At 36.3% G+C, this 18,444-nt stretch overlaps 1 protein-coding gene across 2 annotated transcripts in view; it reads left to right on the plus strand.

Moving 5' to 3' along the window:
* The window catches only part of SUZ12 (SUZ12 polycomb repressive complex 2 subunit), a 46,533-nt gene extending 42,719 nt beyond the window's left edge, over window positions 1-3,814 (plus strand). For both annotated transcript variants that reach the window (XM_037809368.1, XM_037809369.1), the window contains 2 exons: window positions 83-162; window positions 1,864-3,814. In XM_037809368.1, the coding sequence (XP_037665296.1) occupies window positions 83-162; window positions 1,864-2,206 (423 nt within the window). In that variant the 3' untranslated portion in view covers window positions 2,207-3,814. The remainder of the gene's footprint in view (window positions 1-82; window positions 163-1,863) is intronic.
* The last annotated feature ends 14,630 nt before the right edge of the window (window positions 3,815-18,444 follow it).

The raw sequence follows: 18,444 nt of genomic DNA on the forward strand, positions 1-18,444 counted from the left end.
TTTCTTAGAAAAACCAGTTATATTCTGCATTTAATAGGGGTTTATTTTTGTTTTTTTGTTTTCTTTGTTTTTTTGTTTTAAGCAAATTGAAGAATTTTCTGATGTTAATGAAGGAGAGAAAGAAGTGATGAAATTATGGAATCTCCATGTCATGAAGCATGGGTAGGGTATTTCCAAATTAATTAAACTCTTCCACTTGCCTTATGTTCTATTTGCTGCTTCAACTTCTGTAAATCTAACTATGTTAGAATCATACCAAAAGTTTCATTAATTTAGATATAGTAATTCCCAAATCATACCCTAGTCTAAAATATAACTTTTGAGAAATGGAGCTGCTCAGAGATTTTTGTTTTTAGTTTTTCTAAATCAGGCCTCAGGTTTCTTCCTTTCTTTCAGTATTTACAGGGAGAATAACAGCTGAAAGCTTATTAGATTAGTATATCCTTTTTTTTTTTTAATTACCCAATTTTTAGTTCTTTTATTATCAGGGAATACAAAAATAATTTGCCATGTGGTATAGGCCTAGGAATCCTGAAAACATAAATGTTCTTTCTGATTTCTTGTTTGTTGTCATTTCATATATAGAGGTCAAGATAGAAACAGTTCTTACCTCTTCTTACTGGCTAAAATTATGTTTCCAAGCACTGTTTTTCCTTCAGATCCACCCCCTTTCCTGTGTGAACTGTTTATCTGTCAATACACATTTTTCTTCTCTATCTTTTTGTTTAGAACCTCACTTAATACTTTTTTCTATAGCACAAGCATCCAAGGCTTTTACATTTATAGATTATTGTAGTAAATGGGAGGGGTTGCTTTTATTTCTTTATTCTTGTAGAGTGAAAAGGAACTTGATGCCTCAGTTCTAGTTCAAGTATCTAGAAACCTAGCGCCTAACCTCTTTTATTTTTTATTGCCCTTGAGCTAAGAAGAGCATTTACAGTTTTAAAGAGTTTTGAAGAAAAAAACAATAATTATATATGTCTTGCCTAAAATATTCTGTCTGGCTCTTTACACTAAAAGTTTGTCTGGACTCTGTTCAGGTCATTAAAACTGAGTTGTAAGTAAAGTATATATATGGAGCCTTGGGTTATATCTCTTTTTCTCCTTATCCTGATAGGCCAGTTTCAAGATGTAATTTTAGTCACATCACTATATTTGGTTCCACTTCAATTCCTTGATCCAGATCTGTCAGCATAACAACTATTGACATTGATTTTATAAGAACGGTGTTAGTTGGGTAAACTAATTAGATTTTTAAGAATCTGCAGGCAATCCTTATGTAGTCTATGTTGAACTCTCGGTTTCATTGCTATCTTAGCAATCATTCTCTTACTTGGTTTCATTTGGTTTTCTCAAAGTTTATTCATTGTGCATGTACCGCACTCCTCATTCATTTTCCACACTGTACTATCGCTTGGTGTGACACCTCATTTTTTCAAAGATTTGCTATGAATTGAAAATGTAAAGAAGTACAGCTCCTTTAATAGGATGGCAAGATCAAAGGAGAGAATAAAGGGGAATTGTTAGAGCGTATTTACAAAATTAACAGAAGTTGTGTTAGCAGGAGAAAATATTTTATACTTTTAACAATGCTTTGTAAATTCATCAGAAAAAAACAAAAATACTGTCTACTCTCCTAATGGCGTCCTGTAAGCTCTGGTTAGATTAAATCTCTTTAAATTTCTAAAATGCTAAGCTTATTTAGGTGTTGAATCTCAGTTTCACTATAGTTTTACTACTTGTTAAATCACCATTTATTGGGTTTGAATACAATCTTACTATTCTATAAAGATATATCACTATTGCATTTGACAAACATACTTTGTATCACTGTTGATGTTTTGTGTTGTTTTTATTAAATAGGTTTATTGCTGACAATCAAATGAATCATGCCTGTATGCTGTTTGTAGAAAATTATGGACAGAAAATAATTAAGAAGAATTTATGTCGAAACTTCATGCTTCATCTAGTCAGCATGCATGACTTTAATCTTATTAGCATAATGTCAATAGATAAAGCTGTTACCAAGCTCCGTGAAATGCAGCAAAAATTAGAAAAAGGAGAATCTGCTTCCCCTGCAAATGAAGAAATCACTGAACAAAATGGGACAGCAAATGGATATAGTGAAATTAATTCAAAAGAGAAAGCTTTGGAAACAGATGGTGTCTCAGGGGTTTCAAAACAGAGCAAAAAACAAAAACTCTGAAAAGACCTGACCCCATGTTATGGACAAACACTGAAATTATATTCTAGGGAATTCAGCCTCTAAGAAGAGTTACATTTTTGTTTTTTATTTTACTCATAGGTTTCAAACAGGCACTGTTAGATGAAGTAAATGATTTCAACAAGGATATTTGTATCAGGGTTCTTCATTTTGCAAGCATTACATATGTACCAATTTTATTAATGTCATTAAAACATTCTCTTAGTTTGAGCATGAAAAGCAATACTTCAAAGAAAGTTTTTTTAACTCCAACAATTGTCTTATGAAATATATTGAATTGATAATTATCCCATATATTTAAATTATAAGGTTTTTTGCATTTGTGACTAGCTCTTTTTCTACTTGTAATTGTGAGATATTTTCTTGGGGAGGGAAAATTGGAATGTGATCCCCTTTTTTAAAAATTGAAGATTTTTGTGAGATTATGTTGCATTATTTGCAAGCAAACCTTCATCCTTTGAAATCATTTATCAGTTCAGAATGAAACATTACAACATAAGACATTTTTCGTTAAGATCATTTTACAATTTTAAAATAGCACTTCTTTGTCTTATGCCTGTTTGAGAAGATGTTAATTTTCACATTATTGACAGTGAAATGTCATGTTGGTTTATAACGTTACTGACCATTTGTTTTTATATGGATAATTTTAGTGCATTGCTCACCCAGTATATTTTAAACTTGAAAATTTTGCAGTTTCTGGTTCTTTTTCAGTTAATCACGTGGAAAATTCAGCTGTCCACATTTTTTCATTACGATTGTAAACCAAGGAAAGAATGAGTTTGAGATTTTTAAGATGCCCTTTCAAGGGAAATGTTCTATAAAAATGAACCAGAAAATGTTATAACTTTTTTGTTGTTGTTTTTTGTAAGGTTGTCTTTGTAATGTATTTCATTATTAGAATATCCAATACAGATAAGCTGACTTGAATCATTTTGAGCAATTTTGCCCTGTGTTATGTTATATGTGCTTTATGCACATATTTGCAGTTGGATTTTTTCCAACAGAAAGTGGTTTCACTACTGGCACATTAATGAGCACCAATAGGTTTTTTTATTCCAACTCCAAGCACTGTGGTTGAGTAACATCACCTCAATTTTTTATTATCCTTAAAGATTGCATTTTCATATTCTTTATTTATAAAGGATCAATGCTGCTGTAAATACAGGTATTTTTAGTTTTTTATTTCATTCCACCACCATCAGATGCAGTTCCCTGTTTTGTTTAAGAAGGGATATATAAGCTTTCTAATGGTGTCTTCAGAAATTTATAAAATGTAAATACTGATTTGATTGGTCTTTAAAATGTGTTTAACTGTGAGACTATTTAACTAATAATGTGGATGTGATTTGTCATCCAGTATTAAGTTCTTAGTCATTGATTTTTGTGTTAAAAATTAGCAGAGAGGGAAACTGCAGCTTTCATTACAGACTTCTTGATTGGTAAGCTCTCCAAATGATGAGTTACAGTAAACTCTGGTTATGCCTCTGGATAGTGGATCTCAAGCATTTCTCTCGGGCTTTAATTTGCTAAAGCTGTGCACATATGTAAAAAAAAAAAAAAAATAGATTATTTTAGGGGAGTTGTAGGTGTAGAGTTCTTGCTTATGTCATTTCTTAAGCAGTTATGCTCTTAATGCTTAAAAGAAGGCTAGCATTGTTTGCACAAAAAGTTGGTGATTCCCTCCCCCAAATAGTAATGAAATTACTTCTGTTGAGTAAACTTTTTATGTCATCTTATAATAAAAGCTGAAAAAAATCCCTTTGTTTCTATTTATAAAAAAATGCTTTTCTATATGTACCCTTGATAAGAGATTTTGAAGAAATCATGTAAGATGATAAAGCATTTGAATGGTACAGTAGATGTAAAAAAAAAAAATCAGTTTAAAAGAATGTTTGTTTTTACATTAAATGTTTATTTGAAATCAAATGATTTTGTACATAAAGTTCAATAATATAAAATCTGTATTGTTTTGTTTTGGGTTTTTATTATGCATTGTTACTGTGTGCGTTAAAATTTTGTCTTGGCTAGCAGAATTAAGATCCAAAAAAAGTATGCCAAACAATGGCTCATAACTAATTAGAAATTAAGAAAAAAACTTAATCTGAAATCTTAGGTTCAGTTCTAGTAATATCAGTTGCAACTAGTATTTTATGTGATTCTGCAAATAAGTTTTTAAAAAGATTTAAAAATTTATAGATGAAAGTAATGTCAATAATAGCCAAACAGTATCATGCAAAACACTATCCATCTTTGGTTTTGGATTGTTTTCTTTTAATTTTTAATGAAAAAGAATTTATCTTGGCCTTCAAAAAGTTCATGGACTAGATTGGAATACAAATGAACAATGATAAAGTAAAACTGATATCTTGTATAATAAAATATATACTACATACTATAAGAGGTCCGTGGGAGTTGAAAGTAACTGTAGAAGAGTTTGGGAAAACTTTACAGAAGAAGTGGCAATTAAGTGCTTCTTGCTTTATATTCCAGTAATGGAGTGTTTTCTGGACATGTCATTTCTTCTTTGAACTGAGTGCCCCTCTGCTTCCAAAGCACACTACACACGTTTTTCTTAAAAGCCAAGTACTGACCTTAGTACTGCCCGTTCTTAGTAGGTGCTCAGATATTTGGTGACACAAACTGCTAAGGGTTTGGATTTTAGGCAGTAAGAAGTATTTGGAGGTTTACTGCAGAGATATGGCGCATCTGATTTGTTTCAGGTGAGCCCCTGGCTATCAGAATTGGACAGGGGAGACACATCATTAAGAATCCCTAAAATGGTATGGCAGTAGTCCCAGGTGAAGTATCCTAAGTACCTAGAATACTGCCTTTCATGAAGTAAGTGCTCAAGACCTAATTGTAAAATTGGAGTATAAAGGAAAGAATGAACTATTAACCAGTGTGATGGACCCAAGAGAGGAGAGTTTCAGAAAGTTCTATAAAGCATAGAGGATAAGGTGACCAAGGAAGTTAAGTGATAGAAAACCGTTTTAATGAGTTTAGTAAAGGGAAACTGAGGAGTTGGAGTTTATCATGAATAGTATGTGAAAGATAGGGCCAAAGGAAGAATTTTAGGGAGGTTGGGTGGAAAGCTTGAACATGATTATGGGCTGATAGAGGGGAAGAAGAGAAAGGAGAAGACTAAAGATACAATGTACCAGAAAAAAGCAAGAAGGGATGGGGTCAAAAGCAAGGATGGACTCTGGTAAAGAACCAAGTTCGCTAAAATAACATTGACAAGAAATAAGGAAACAGGCACTCAGACACTTTTGGTGGGAAAACAAATTGGTGTACACCCTCTAGAGAGGGCAGTCTGATAGTTTTCTGTTAAAAGTCACCAATGCATATAACTTCTGCCCTAGCAATTCCACTTTTAGGAATTTATAGATAAACTGGAATGTGTAAAATGACAGACTGTTACCAACTGTTGAAAATAGCAAATGGTTAAAGTTTGGTAGGGGACTGATTGTTGAATAAATTATGGTACTTAAATATAGTGAAATACTATGTAATCGTAAGAAAAAAGGACCAGGAAGCTTTTTCTCTCTTTTTTTTTCTAATGGGGAACAAAAGACTGTTCACAAGGGGAGGGGGGGATAGTCTCTTCAATAAAGGGTGTTGGGACAACTGGATAGTCACATGGAAACAATGAAGTTGGACTCCTACCATATATCACTCAACTACCATAATTAACTCAAAGATGATGAATGACTATAAGAGCTAAAACAATAAAAATCTTAGAAAATATAGGGCTAAATCTTTATAACATCTGATTTGGCAGTGGATTCTTAGAAATAACACCAAAAACACAAGCAACAAAAGAAAAAACAGATAAATTGTACTTCATCAAAATTTATAACTTCTGCGTCAAGAAAGTGGAAAGGCAACCTCAAATATTTGAAAATAGTACATCTGATAAGGGTCTAGAATCCAGAATATATAAAGAACTCCAAAAGCTCAACAACAGAGTGAACCCAGTCAAAAAGTAACAAGGGACTAGGACAGACATTTCTACAAAGAAGTTAGACAGATGGCAAATAAGCACCTGGAAAGATACACATCATTAGCCCTAAGGGAAATGCAAATCAAAACCATGAGATACCACTTATACCCCCTAGAATGGGTATATGATTTTAAATCTCATCGACAACAAAGCAGAAAACAAGTGTTAGCAAGAACATGTAGAAATGGAAATACTTGTACCATCTTAATGGGAATGTAAAACGGTTCCACCACTGGAAAACAGTTTAGCATTTTCTCAAAAAGTTAAATATAGACTTAGCATATGATTTGACAATTACATTCCTAGATACATTTTCCAGTTTGCTAATGCTGCCATTACTCAAAATACCAGAAATAGATTAATGGATTGACTTCTATAAAGGGGGTTTATTTGGTTACAAAGTTACAGTCAAGACCATAAAGTGTCCAAGGTAAGGCATCAACAATAGGGTACCTTCACTGGAGAAAGGCCATTGGCATCTGGAAAACCTCTGTTAGTTGGGAAGGCACGTGGCTGGTGTCTGCTTGTTCTCAGGTTGTGTTTCAAAATGGCGTTCCCCAAAATGTCAGCATCAGCTTTCAACGGCCATCTTCAAAATGACTCTCTAAGCTGCAGCACTACTGAGTTCCTTGTTTGTCAGCTTTATGGAAATGATCCAAAGATTTTGCCCACAGTTAATTGAGTCACAGCTCCATGGAAACAATCAATAGGTTCCAACCTAATCAACACTAATATGTCTGCCCTCACAAGATTGCATCAAAGAACATGGCTTTTTCTGGGGGACATAATATACACAAACCAGCACAATATACATCCAAAAGTATTAAAAACAGGTACTCAAACACTTGTGAATACACGCATACAGCATCTCTATTTACAATGGCCAAAAATGAGAACACCCCAAATGTTCATCAACAAATGAATGAATAAACAAATTGTATATACATACAATGGAATGTTATTCAGTTCTAAAAAGGAATGAAGTGGCTAGAGGGGAGTGGGTCTGAAGGAAGAATGGATAATTATTGCTTAATGGGTACAGAGTTTGGGATGATGTAAAAGTTTTGGTAATGGTTGGTGATAAATGTAATGCAAATGAAATTACTATCACTTAAGTTTACATTTGAAGGTTAAAATGGGAAATTTTGTGGTTGTATATGTTACCACAATAAACATCAAAAACCAAAAAAAAAATGCTACAACATGGATGAAACTTGAAAACATGACAAGTGAAAGCCAGACTCGAAATGTCATACTGTATAATTCCATTTATATGAAATATCCAAAATAGGTAAATCCATAGATAGAGCAGTTTGGTAGTTGCTAGGGCAGAAGGGTGAGGAAATTGGGCGTAATTGCTTAATCAGTATAGGGTTTCATTTAGGGATGATGAAAATGTTTTTGAACTAGATAGAGATGGTGGTTGCCCAACATTCTGAATTTACTAAATGTCACTAAACTGTTCATTTTAAAATGGTTTGTGTTATGTAAATTTCACCTCAAGAAACAATAACTGACTAAATCTCACTTCTTGATCTTGGACTATATCCTTCATATTTTATAGAAGACCTTATTCTACTAAATCTTTATTCTACTCACTCTAAAGGGAAACCCCTCATAAGTGTTATATTAATTTTTTCTCCATTTACTGCTTTTTTTTTTCTTTTTTAATATATTACATAGCTTCAGAAGTACTTTTCCCTATTCCTCCTGCTAAGTATATCTGAAATCCTTGGATATAATATATGAAAGAGACATGAAAAAACTCTGAAAGGTGTAGAGAAGATGCCTGACCAGCTACAGATCTTGGATCCCAACGAATGACAGGACAGTGCGCTCTGTATGTTTTCTTTTTGCCTTGTATATCCCAGACATGGGGCTGAAAAACCTGGCAACCTAGAAATGCCAACAGGCACAGACAAAATAATGCCTATCAAAAGCCTGTTCTCTCTAGCCACAGGGCCAGGAAAGGAGCAGCCCAGCAAGACAGAACTTTAGCCAACAACTACTGTATTCCAGCCAAGTACTACTTTAGTGAGTTGAATGATAGACCCCAAAAAGACATGTCCACTCTCATCCTGTGAATGTAACCTTATTTGGATAAAAGGTCTCCCCAGTTGTGATCATGCTGAGGATCTTGAGATAAGATCATCCTGGATTATCTGGATGGGCCCCAAATCCAATGATAAATGTCTTTGTGAGAGGAAAAAAGCCATGTGAAGATGGAGGCAGAGATTGGAGTTAGGCATCACAAGCCAAGGAATGACTGGAGCCACCAGAAGCTGGAAAAGGTAAAGAAGAATTCTCTCCCAGAGCCTTTGGAGGGAGCACGGACCTGACAACACCTTGACTTTGGACTTATGGCACTCACAACGGTGAGATGATAAATTTCTATTGCTTTAATCAATCAAGTTTGTGGTAATTTGTAACAGAAACCTTGGGAAACCCAGACGGCTACAAAAAAACCTATCCTCACTCCCACCCATACCAGCAAAGGCCAAATGGGGAGCCTAAACTTCCAAACTCATGAGCCTGGGGGGTTACCCCTTTGCCAGAGTGATGTCAGAATGTCAGGTAGAGAGAGTGGGACTTTCATCCCTACCAGGTAGTAACAAAGTCCTCCCAGCCCCAAAGTGTCAGTAAAGGACCGTGGGGACCCTGGATTTCCCACACATCCCCCTCCCAACAATAAAGATGATCCCTGTTCCCATCCCAGCTGCGGTGGTTCAGCAGATGGTCTAGTGGAGAGTCAAGACTTTCACTATTGCCTAGCAGTAATAAGTTCTTACCACTACCACCACTACAGTTATCAGTGGAGACCATGTGGTGAGCCAGAGAACTCCCCATCCCCATCCAACATTAATGAGTGGTCCCCTTAGCTGTCCATGGGAGCTGAGTTGGGCGCCTATAATTCTACCTCCAGCTGGCAGTAATAAGGCTGCACCCTTAACCCAACCTCCCCTGCTAAAGTGTTGTCAAAAAAAGCCAAGTAAAATATAAGAGATCCAGAGTCTCATAACATAACATGAAAATGTTCAGGTTTGAATAGAAAAATCATTTATACCAAGAATGAGGAAGACCTCAAAATGAATGAAAAAAGACAATTAATGGATGCCAACACCGAGATGATAGAGATGTTAGAATTATCTGAAAAGATAATTCTAAATGCTAAAGCAGCCATGATAAAAACATTTCAATAAGCAATTACACATACATTTAAAACAAGTGAAAATACAGACAGCCTCAGCAAAGAAATAGAACTAAGTGTGGGAAATATACTTAATGAAATATGGCTAAAAACTTCCCAAATTTTGCAAGAGACATAAATCTACAGATTTAAGATGCTGAAAACTCCAAACAGGAAAAACTCAAGAAATCCATGCCAAGACACCTTATAATTAAACTTCTGAAAACTAAAGACATTTGGAAAGCAACTGGGAAAAAATAACTCCAGAGGGGAAAAAAATACAAACAGATTTCTCATCAGAAACCGTGGAAGCTACAAGGAAGTGGCATATACATTTTCAAAAACTGACAGCAGATTTCTCATCAGAAACCATGGAAGCGAGAAGGAAGTATCAAATATTTTTCAAGTACTGAAAGAAGAAAACTGTTAACCCAGAATCCCATATCCAGTGAAAATATCCTTCAAGAATGAAGAGAAAATCAAGGCATTCTCAGATGAAGGAAAACTAAGAGAATGCATTGCCAAAGACCTAACCTAAAAGAATGACTAAAGGAAGTTCTCTAAACTTCAGAAAGGAAACGATAAAAGAAGGAAATTCGTAATGTCACAAAGAATAGAGGAAACAAAAATATGGGTAAACACAATTGGCTTTCTTTCTCTTGAGTTTTCTAAATTATGTTTGACAGTCGAAGCAAAAATTATAACAGTCGCTCACGTGGTTCTAAATAAGTAGAAAAAATATTTAAGACAGTTATAAATGGGGAAGGGGAAATGGAGGTAGGGATTCCATATCTCACTTGAACTAGTAAAATGATGACACCAATACACTGAAAAGTTATGTATATATAATATAATAACCAGAGAAAATGCTAAAAAGCGATACCAAGTTACACTAAAAAATACTGTAGCTAAATCAAAATGGAATTCTAAAAAATGTTCAAGTAACCCAAAGGAAGGAGAAAAAAGTAAACAAACAATGAAAAACAGAGATAACAAATGAAAAGCAGAAAATAAAATGGCAGATTTAAGCCCTAACATATCAATAACTACATTAAATGTAAAGGATCTAAATATGCCAGTTAAAAGATGGTGATAGAAAAAATGGATTTAAAATAAAAATGACCCAACTATATGCTGTCTATAAGAAACTAACTTCACAACATACAGGTTGAAAGAAAAAGTATGAAAAGTATGTGTGTGTGTGTATATATATATGTGTGTGTGTGTGTGTATGTGTGTGTGTATATATATATATATGTATATATATAATGCAAACAAAAAAAAGCAGGAGAGGCTATATTAATATTAGGTAAAGTAGATTTTGGAGCAAAGAAATTACCAGAGACAGAAATTATAATGATAAAAGAGTCAATCCAACAGGAAGATAGAGCAATCCTAAATGTGTATGTGCCAAACTTCAAAGCCGCAAAACATGTGACGCAAAACTGATAGAACTAAAAGGAGAAATAGACAATTCCACAATTATAGTTGGAGATGTAAACATCCTTCTTGTTGAAAGAACAACTAGAGAGGAAATTAGCAAGGATACAGAAGAAATCAACATTATGAAGCAACAGGATCTAATCAGTATTTATAGGATAGTGGAACACACATTCTTTACAAGTGCCCATGGTACAATAGCAAGAGAACAAATGCTGGGCCATAAAATGAACCTTAATTTTAAAAGAATTGAAATCATACAGTGTTCTCCAATCACAATGGAATGAAATGAAATCAATACCAACAGGTAACAGAATAAGTAACCCCAAAATAGACCCACACGATATGCCAAACAGATTCCTGACGAAGGTGCAAAAGCAATTCAATGGAGGAAATATACAGACTTACCAACAAATGGTGTTGGAGCATTTATATGTTGTCCAAACGAACCTTAAACCAAGCCTTTACCTTATACAAAAAATGACTCAAAATTTATCATGAACTTACATGTAAAAGGTAGAAGCATAAAACTTTTAGGAAAAAAATATGAAAATATCTTTAATATCTAGGTCTAGGCATAGTTCTTAGACTTGACACCAAAACATAATCCATAAAAGAAAAAAAATTGATAAATGAGACGTCATTAAAATTAATTTTTTTTTGCTCTGTGAAAGGTTCCGTTTAAAGGATGAGAAGACAAGCTACAGACAAGATTTTTGTGTACCCTATATCCAACAAAGGACTAGTACCTAGAATAAATAAAGCACTCTCAAAACTCAACAGTATGAATGCCTCTTTGTTGCTCAGATGTGGCCCTCTCTCTCTGGCTAAGCCAACTTGAAAGGTGAAATCACTGCCCTCCCCACTACGTGGGATCAGACACCCAGGGAAGTGAATCTCCCTGGCAACGTGGAATATGACTCCCGGGGAGGAATGTAGACCCGGCATCGTGGGATGGAGAACATCTTCTTGACCAAAAGGGGGGATGTGAAAGGAAATGAAATAAGCTTCAGTGGCAGAGAGATTCCAAAACGAGCCGAGAGATCACTCTGGTGGGCACTCTTACGCACACTTTAGACAACCTTTTTTAGGTTCTAAAGAACTGGGGTAGCTGGTGGTGGATACCTGAAACTATTAAACTACAACCCAGAACCCATGAATCTCGAAGACAGTTGTATAAAAATGTAGCTTATGAGGGGTGACAGTGGGATTGGGAATGCCATAAGGACCACACTCCACTTTGTCTAGTTTATGGATGGATGTGTAGAAAAGCAGGGGAAGCAAAAAAACAGACAAAGGTACCCAGTGTTCTTTTTTACTTCAATTGCTCTTTTTCACTCTAATTATTATTCTTGTTATTTTTGTGTGTGTGCTAATGAAGGTGTCAGGGATTGATTTAGGTGATGAATGTACAACTATGTAATGGTACTGTAAACAATCGAAAGTACAATTTGTTTTGTATGACTGCGTGGTATGTGAATATATCTCAATAAAATGATGATTAAAAAAAAAAACTCAACAGTAAATAAACAATCCAATTAGATAATGGGTAAAAGACATTTCATGGAAGAGGATTTATAGATAGCAAATATGCACATGAAACGATGTTCAGCATCGTTAGCCATTAAGGAAATGAAAATAAAAATGAGATATCACTATTCATCTATCAGAATGGTGAAGATTGAAAGTAATGCTAATACCAAATGCTGACAAGAATTCAGAGAAACTGAATCACTCATACCTTCCTGGTGGAAATGTAAAATGGTGCAGCCACTCTGGAAAACAGTACTGGCAATTTAAAAAGAAAAAACAACAACAACAAAAAAACATGCAACTATTATGAGCCCCAGCAATTGCCTTCCTTGACATGTATCCCAGAGATACAAGAGTTATGTTCATGCCAAATCTATGCAGAAATGTTCATAGCAGCTTTATTCATAATAGCCCCAAACTGGAAACAACCCAGATGTTCATCAGTGGGTGAATTGTTAAACCTTCTGTGATACATCCGTATCATGGAATACTACTCAGCAATAAAAAGGAACAAACTATTAATAATATACAACAACCTGTATGAATCCATAGAAAACTATGCCGAATGAAAAAGTTGATCCTAAAGGTTACACACTCTTTGCTTGAAGGCTTGCTTGTCTTCTTCATTTCTTCCCCACTTTCTGCTACATACTTCCCTTATAGGTGGTCTCCAGTTACTGTATTTTCAACATGTATCATAAAATCTTTAATTAGTAAACAGATAGTTACATCTAAGTCAGCAAAACAAAGTATCACTTTATCATAATAATAACATGAAAAAAATATCTAGCAAATGGTTTATTCTTTCAAGTTACTGCTAGAAGAAGTCCTTTAAATAAAACAGTGCAGTAAAAATGCCTAAGAGAAGTATCAATTTTTCAGAGATCTTCACAACTACTTTAGTGTGAAGCATCTTTTTTATTTGCTAATGTACAAATAAAGGGCTGCTACTTCAGATGACAGTAACTGTTAATTTTTATTTCCAAGGTTGTGATTTTTTTTAAAGACTGCTTTAGGGCTGTGAATTGTTTTACTGTCTTTTCACTCTCTTTTTAGTTCTTTTTTTTTTATTATTCAATTTTAATGAGATATATTCACAAACCATAAAATCATCCACAGTGTACAATCCATTGTTCACAGTACCATTATATAAATGTACACTCATCACCACACTCAATTTTTGAAAATTTTCATTACAACACACAAAAAACAGTAAGAATACAAGTCAAAGTTAGAAAGAACACACAGAACATCCCATACATCCCTTCCCTTCCTATTGTTCATTTACTTTTTATCCTCATGTTTCTATTCATCTGTCCATACACTGGATAAAAGGACTGGGAACCATAAAGTTTTTGCAATCACATGGTCACACAATGTAAGCTACATAGTTATACAATTGTCTTTAAGAATAAAGGCTACTGGGTTGCAGTTCAACAGTTTCAGGTATTTCCTTCTAACTATTCCAATACACTAAAAACTAAAAAAGGATATCTATATAATGTATAAGAATAACCTCCAGAATCACCACTCAACACTATTTGAGATCTCTCAGCCACTGAAATTTTATTTTGTTTCATTTCTCTTCCCCTTGTGGTCCAAGAAGGTTTTCTCAATCCCATGATGCCAGGGCCAAGTCATCCCCACAGGTCATGTCCCATGTTGCCAGGGAGATTTACACCACTGGGTGTCATGTTCCAAATAGGGGAAGAAGGCAGTGAGTTTACCTGCAGAGTTTTGCTTATAGAGAGAGGCCACATCTGAGCAAAAAAATGAGGTTTTCTGGGGCTGACTCTTAGGCACAAATATAAGTAGGCTTAGCCTCTCCTTTGCAGTAACAAACTTCATAAGGGCAAGCCCCAAGATTGAGGGCTCGGCCTACTAAACTGGTAGTCTCCAATACTTGTGAGGATGTCACTAATTCCCCAAGTGGGGAAATTAAGTATTTCCACATTTTCCCCCAGTTTCTCATGGGGGAAACACAAATACATTTTTATTCTCTGCCCACGTTACTCTGGGATGTATTGGGGCTTCACACTAAACTGTACAAACCAACAAGATTTCCCTCTCTATACAACTTTCCATGTAATTATGTTGTTTGAATAAACAGACTGTTCCAGTTTGCTAATGCTGCTGTTTGTTATACAAAATACCAGGAATGGATTGGCTTTTATAAAGGAGGTTTATTTGGTTACAAAGCTAGTCTGAGGGCCATGAAAATATCCAAATGAAGGCATCAACACAAGTTACCTTCACCGAAGGAAGGCTAATGGCATCTGGAAAACCTCTGCTAGCTGTGAAGGCACGTGGCTGGCATCTGCTGATCCCAGGTTGTATTCTAGCTCCACTCTCAGCTCCTGTGCATTCTTCAAAGTGTATCTTTTGGCTGTAGCACCTCCTCTGTGGACCTTTTTATAGGACTCCAGTGATTCAATTAAGACCCACCCTAAATGGGTGGGTAACACCTCCATGGAAATTATCCAATCAAAGGTCTTGCCTACGGATGATTGACTCACATCTCCATGGAAACACTCAATAAAAGGATTCCAACATAATCAACACTAATACATCTGCCCCTACAAGATTGCATCAAAGAACATGGCATTTTGGGGGACATAATACATCCAAACCAGCACACTAACCATACAAGTTGAATTGTATAGTGTGTTACAAAAAATATAGATTTTGTACCTAGTAAACATCTCCTTTGGTCTCACACAGAAGTTGAAATTTCAAAAACACTGTCAATATCATCCTTTACCCTTTAGTCTGATTTACCTTAGTCCTAACCAATCCATTTTGTTAATATCTCTAATTGAAGTCTGATCTCTTTTTTTCAGACTCCTTAATATTTGTTGCATGGGGTAATGCTGACATTCATAACTGCTGGACTCTGGCTCTGAGTCTCAGGTGTCACACAGATACCCAAAGTTCCAGAGACCGACCAGGTTACATGCAAAGAGCTCAGCATCTCAGAATTTTAAAATAGCCATTATGACTTCCAGCGATACAGCAGCCAGAGAAGGTCTGTTAAATCCACAGGGAACATGCATTTGGTGAAACCAGGAGCCTGTATTCTGAAACGAGTGAGTGAGCCAGCTGAAAGTCCCACAGCCATGCTGCGGTGTGGGGAAACGGTGGGCTGGTGTTTGGAGATGGACTAGTTCTTTAAAAAAAAAAACAACCCAGGAGGAGTAGTAGCCTGCAGATATAATGGGAAGAGCCACGCAGTGAAGCATGGTGGGAGTGGGCTGGGCTAATGCCTCGGTGTCTAGCGTGGAGGATACCCCTACCCACACCCACTGCTGATTGTCTTGAGACCAGAGGAGCAGAGGGGAGCCAAAAGGAGAAAAAAAACCGCATTCCTTGCAGCCATCTCCCCAGTGGGCGGGGGACGCTCCTGCCCGGGGCCAGACCCACAGCCCAGAGCCGTGCCAAGAAACCCAGTGTGATGGGGAATCTTTCCCACAGCACTACACACAAGCCACAATATCGGCCGTGGACAGTGGCCTTTAATACACCCATGGCTGATTGTCCCGGAGCTGGGGAGAGTGGAACTGTGTGAAAAGGGGGCAGTTAACGTGTCCCATTCAACCAACTTTGAAGCGGGCTGGGAGCGCCCCTGCATGGCCCAGCAACCCAGGGCTTTCCCTAGCGGGCTGGCGTGCACTAGTTGACATGGCGTGGCCCTCCCTCATCAGAGGCCCTGGAAGGGCACAACTGGTAAGGGGGAACTGCTCGGAAATCCCAGGGACCCTACGCAAATACCAAGGACTTGTGGGTCAGCAGCAGAGACAATCAGTGGAAAGACTGAAATGAAGGCTTAGGCTGCTGCAATAGCCTTCAATCTCTGAGAACACCTGGGAGGTTTGATTTTTAAAGCTCCCCTGCCTGCCTAACCACCCAGACACACGCCCCACATTCAGGGCAGACAGCACCCAGCAACACAGCTAACTTAGTGCACCAATTGGACCCCACAAGAATCAGACCCACACACACCACAAAGACAAAGTGGGGGAGAACTGACTTGAGGGGAATAGGTGACTCACGGACACCATCTGCTGGTTAGTTAGAGAAAGTAGTACGATACCAAGCTGCAGTTCGTCAAATTAGGGATCAAGTAAAGCAAATGCCAAGAGGCCAAAAACAACAGAAAATCTTAAAGCATATGATAAAAAACAGACAATACGGAGAACCCAAACCAAAACACCCAAATCAAAAGATCAGAAGACACACAGTACTTGGAGCAATTAATCAAAGAACTAAAGACAAACAAAGAGAGCATGGCACAGGATATAAAGGACATGAAGAAGAGCATGCACAGGATATAAAGGACATAAAGAAGACCCTAGAAGAGCATAAAGAAGAAATTGCAAGAGTAAATAAAAAAATAGAAGATCTTATGGAAATTAAAGAACTGTTGGCCATATTAAAAGACTCTGGATACTCATAATACAAGATTAGAGGAAGATGAACAACAACTCAGCCTCCTTGAGGACACAGAACAGAAAATGAAAGAACAAAAGAAAGAATGGGGAAAAACATAAAAAAATTGAAACGGATCTCAGGGATACGATAGATAAAATAAAACATCCAAATTTAAGATCATTGGTTTGTCCCAGAAGGGGAAGAGAAGGGTAATGGTCTAGAAAGAGTATTCAAAGAAATTGTTGGGGAAAACTTCCCCAACCTTCTAACACAATATAAATACACAAAGCATAAATTCTCAGCGAACTCCAAATAGAATAAATCCAAATAAACCCACTCCAAGACATATTCTGATCAGACTGTCAAATACTGAAGAAAAGGAGCAAGTTCTGAAAGCAGCAAGAGAAAAGCAATTCACCACATACAAAGGAAACAACATAAGAATAAGTTGTGACTACTCAGCGGCCACCATGGAGGCGAGAAGGCAGTGGCATGACAGATTTAAAACTCTGAAAGAGAAAAATTTCCAACTAAGAATACTTTATCCAGCACAACTCTCCTTCAAATTTGAGGGAGAGCTTAAATTTTTCACAGACAAACAAATGCTGAGAGATTTTGCTAATAAAAGACCTGCCCTAGTTCAGATACTAAAGGGAGCCCTACTGACAGAGAAAAAAGCTGAGGGACTTCACCACCAGTGGATCAGTCCTATAAGAAATGCAAAAGGGAGTTGAGCAGGCTGAAAGGAAGGGACACTAAACAATTGACTGAAACCACAGGAAGAAATAAAGGGTACCACTAAAGATCACATGGTAAATATAAATACCAATACTACTGTATTTTTGATTTGTAACTCCACTATTTACTTCCTACAGGATCTAAAATACATGAACTGTAATGATAAATCTGTGGTTTTGGACTCAATGTAAAATATGTAATTTTTGACAAGAACTACATACAAGTGGGGGAATGAGGGAATATAGGAACATAGTTTATGTGTCGTATTGAAGTTAAATTGGTATCAAAGAAAAACAAGAGTGTTATAGATTTAAGAGGTTAAATTTAAGCCCTATGGTAAACACAAAGAAAGTATCAGAGAATATGACCATAGAGATGAAAAGTAGAGTAGGGGTTCTGAGAAGTGGGGGAAGGGGCAATGGGGAGTTAAGAAATGAGTGTACGGTTTGTTTGGGGTGAGGGAAACTTCTAGAAAGGGATGGTGGGAAGGTGATAGCATTGCAACATTCTAAATGTGATTAATCCCACTAATGGAATGCTAGGGAAGGGGTGGAATGGGAAAATTTAGGCTGTATATATGTTTCCACAATTGGAAAAAAAAAAAAGACAGTCTAAATAGATAACAATTAAATACCAAAGATGATCCTGGATGGGATCTGAGGATGGAGGAGAGGAGGCTCAAAGGGACACAGATGGGACATAAGGGAAAAAAAAAAAAGGAAATATAGAATGTAAGCTTTGTATCAAGGTTGAATTTCTTCAACTTCTTAGCTGTGTTTAATGGGATTGCATAAAAGAATGTTCTTGTTCATGGGAAATGTAAATGTGAATTATATTGTTTTTTCAAGGATGTGTGCAGCTTGCTCTCATATGTTCAGAAGACAGAGC

The sequence above is a fragment of the Choloepus didactylus genome, chromosome 18, assembly GCF_015220235.1.
Source record: "Choloepus didactylus isolate mChoDid1 chromosome 18, mChoDid1.pri, whole genome shotgun sequence".
Lineage (NCBI taxonomy): Eukaryota > Metazoa > Chordata > Mammalia > Pilosa > Megalonychidae > Choloepus > Choloepus didactylus.